The sequence below is a fragment of the Penaeus monodon genome, chromosome 34, assembly GCF_015228065.2.
Source record: "Penaeus monodon isolate SGIC_2016 chromosome 34, NSTDA_Pmon_1, whole genome shotgun sequence".
NCBI lineage: Eukaryota > Metazoa > Arthropoda > Malacostraca > Decapoda > Penaeidae > Penaeus > Penaeus monodon.
The window spans coordinates 26,609,071-26,611,519 of NC_051419.1; the positions used below are offsets into that span (position 1 = coordinate 26,609,071).

Here is a 2,449-nt window from a genome sequence, read left to right on the forward strand (position 1 = left end):
GTCTTTGTTATTCACTTTTTTATCTATCTTTTAATAAGGGAACATACAGTTTTATGATGATAGAAGAAAATCTCTCTACCTCTTTCTTTTTTGCCTTTCATAAATTTAATTAATCATGATGGAACAGCTTTCTCATACTCAATTATAAAATTATCCAACAGCCAGTATTCATGCCCAGCCAAAGGGAACGCCAGAGGAGAGAGCAGCATACAACCAGCTGAAGGCAATGGTCAGGTACCATCGCCATCTGGGAACACATGCACTTTTGTACCGACAACAGTATGAGAGGCGCTTGCAGGTGAGTTTGGGTTTCATATATTTAGTCAGTGTTGAGTTTATTTACTTTTTGTTCTTTAGTATTTTTTGGGTGTGTAATGTGTAAATGAGTTAATGAATGCAGAACTCTTGCAACTCTTCAAGATCAAGTGTTCAGGAATTTAGGTCAGATTTAAGGAGAAGGGTTATCAAGTTATGAATATATATAGGTAGGTATTGATTTATGCACTATTTCTGTTTTTAATAATAATTGTTGAATTGTTAGGGGGGTCAGAAAATGCCAGTCTTTTAACCTGTCATGATTTCAACAGTTAATCTAGTGTATACAATGTGTCTGATTCATCCCCGCTCCCCCAATTCTCTTGAAGACCCTCTGCCTCTTTCATAGTAATGTACACTTGGTACTGTATGGTCTTTTGTGGAACCAATCCCCAATCTTTTTCATTCCCTACATTTCGTTTTCCATGCAAATTATTGCAGATCACAGTTACCTTCTGTTATTTATACATTTATACATAGAAATGCATCCTGTTATGTATTTTATTGTTTTGATGTGATAGTAAATGCTTATGTTTTATAATTTGTATATTTTTTTCTTTGAATTTTATATATATATTTGGTAACATTGATAACTATATCAAATTTGAAGATCCACCTAACATCTTATATTTGGTATATGGCAATGAAAATTTTAGTGTTTGAAATCAACTGCTTCAAAGACTTGAAGGTCAGGCTTTATGTACGGCTGCGGGGACTGGCAATTTAGAGGGTTTGCAGATCTTAGGGCTAGCATACTTAGAAGGAAACTGTGCTACATTTATTGACAAAACTTTATATCTGGTGAATTTAGACAGCTGTTTTAAATTAAATCAAGTGCAATTTTGTGATGGAAATATTGACAAAGTAATGCATTATATGTTGCTTCTTCATACATATCTAGCTTTTATAATTTTGGCATGAATTTGGCCAAGCAGTTATATTGCATGCTCTCAATATCATCATCTTCATACATATACTTCCTCTTATATTTAAAAGAACAAAAATTGGATACTAATCCTTCCCTCTCCTCTTTTCCTCTTCCCTCACAGGTGACAGAAGGTGTAAACTATAAACCTGGACCAAGTGTTGGCTGTGTGAAGTGCATCTATAGTGAGGGCTCTTGGCGATGTGGGGAGAAGTCGATACCTCTCTCAAAATACTGCGCCAAGCATATCTTACATGTAAGTATTGGGAAGGAAGTTGTAATGATTCTTTTTACTCTTCTGATGATTATTGTGTTATTTTAATGTTAAAGTGATAATGATTGTACTAATGAATCCTTCTTGTAATCATTATAATAGTTTTTATTACCATTGTTGTTATCTGCACTATTGTAATTTGATGAAGGTGATAATATCTTTATCCTCTATCTTTCCCAACTTAATACCCGTGAACACTAAGGCTGTAGAGAGATGATCTACTGATTATTCCACATTTTATATTTACCTGACGTTTATGTTTACAGTTGCTTATCATGCATCTCTCTCTGTCTCTCTCACAATTTTCCTGCCTGATGTGGTTTTCCTCCTCCCTTCAGGACCCGAACCAAGTGCTCTTTGGGGCGTGTGGTGTCAGCAGGTATGGCGACGATGGCTGTTCCATGCCAGTGATCTCAACCCCCCACACCACAACCTGCATCTACCACACACCCATACCTGACCCCCTGGTGAGTTACCTGTTTGCCTCCCTGTCTCCATTTGTTGATAGTGATTCATGAACAGTTCTGCAAATCCTACATTGGTGTTACATGTGTTATAAGTATACTAGATAAAGCTGAACAATGGTGCATTTCTTTCTATATATATTGAGAATTATTCAAGTCCTTAGCAAATAAAGTAATGCTCTTCCACCATATCACCATCTCTCCCTCTCCCTCTCTCCAGCCGGTTAGTGTACCCCCAGTGGAGGACATGGATGCAAGTGGCCTAGGGGGTGCCTATTCAGTGACGGATGAGTCCCTGAACCCAAGTGATTCCAACAGCCACCTGGCAACCCCAGGACCCCAGCAGATCATTGACTTGTCGGAGAGCCACAGCTTCATCGTCACTGAGGTCCCTCCGGAGAATGTGATGGAAGGGGATGGGGAGGAGACTGAGATATCCGTGCCAGCTGGAACAAAGACATAAATGTGCAC

At 38.2% G+C, this 2,449-nt stretch overlaps 1 protein-coding gene across 2 annotated transcripts in view; it reads left to right on the forward strand.

The window, feature by feature from the left end:
* The window catches only part of LOC119594672 (KAT8 regulatory NSL complex subunit 2-like), a gene marked incomplete at its 3' end in the record, with an annotated part of 26,702 nt that extends 24,265 nt beyond the window's left edge, over positions 1–2,437 (forward strand). For both annotated transcript variants that reach the window (XM_037943728.1, XM_037943729.1), the window contains 4 exon segments: positions 162–298; positions 1,365–1,496; positions 1,853–1,981; positions 2,199–2,437. In XM_037943728.1, coding sequence (XP_037799656.1) covers positions 162–298; positions 1,365–1,496; positions 1,853–1,981; positions 2,199–2,437 — 637 coding nt within the window.
* Between the last annotated feature and the right edge of the window lie 12 nt (positions 2,438–2,449).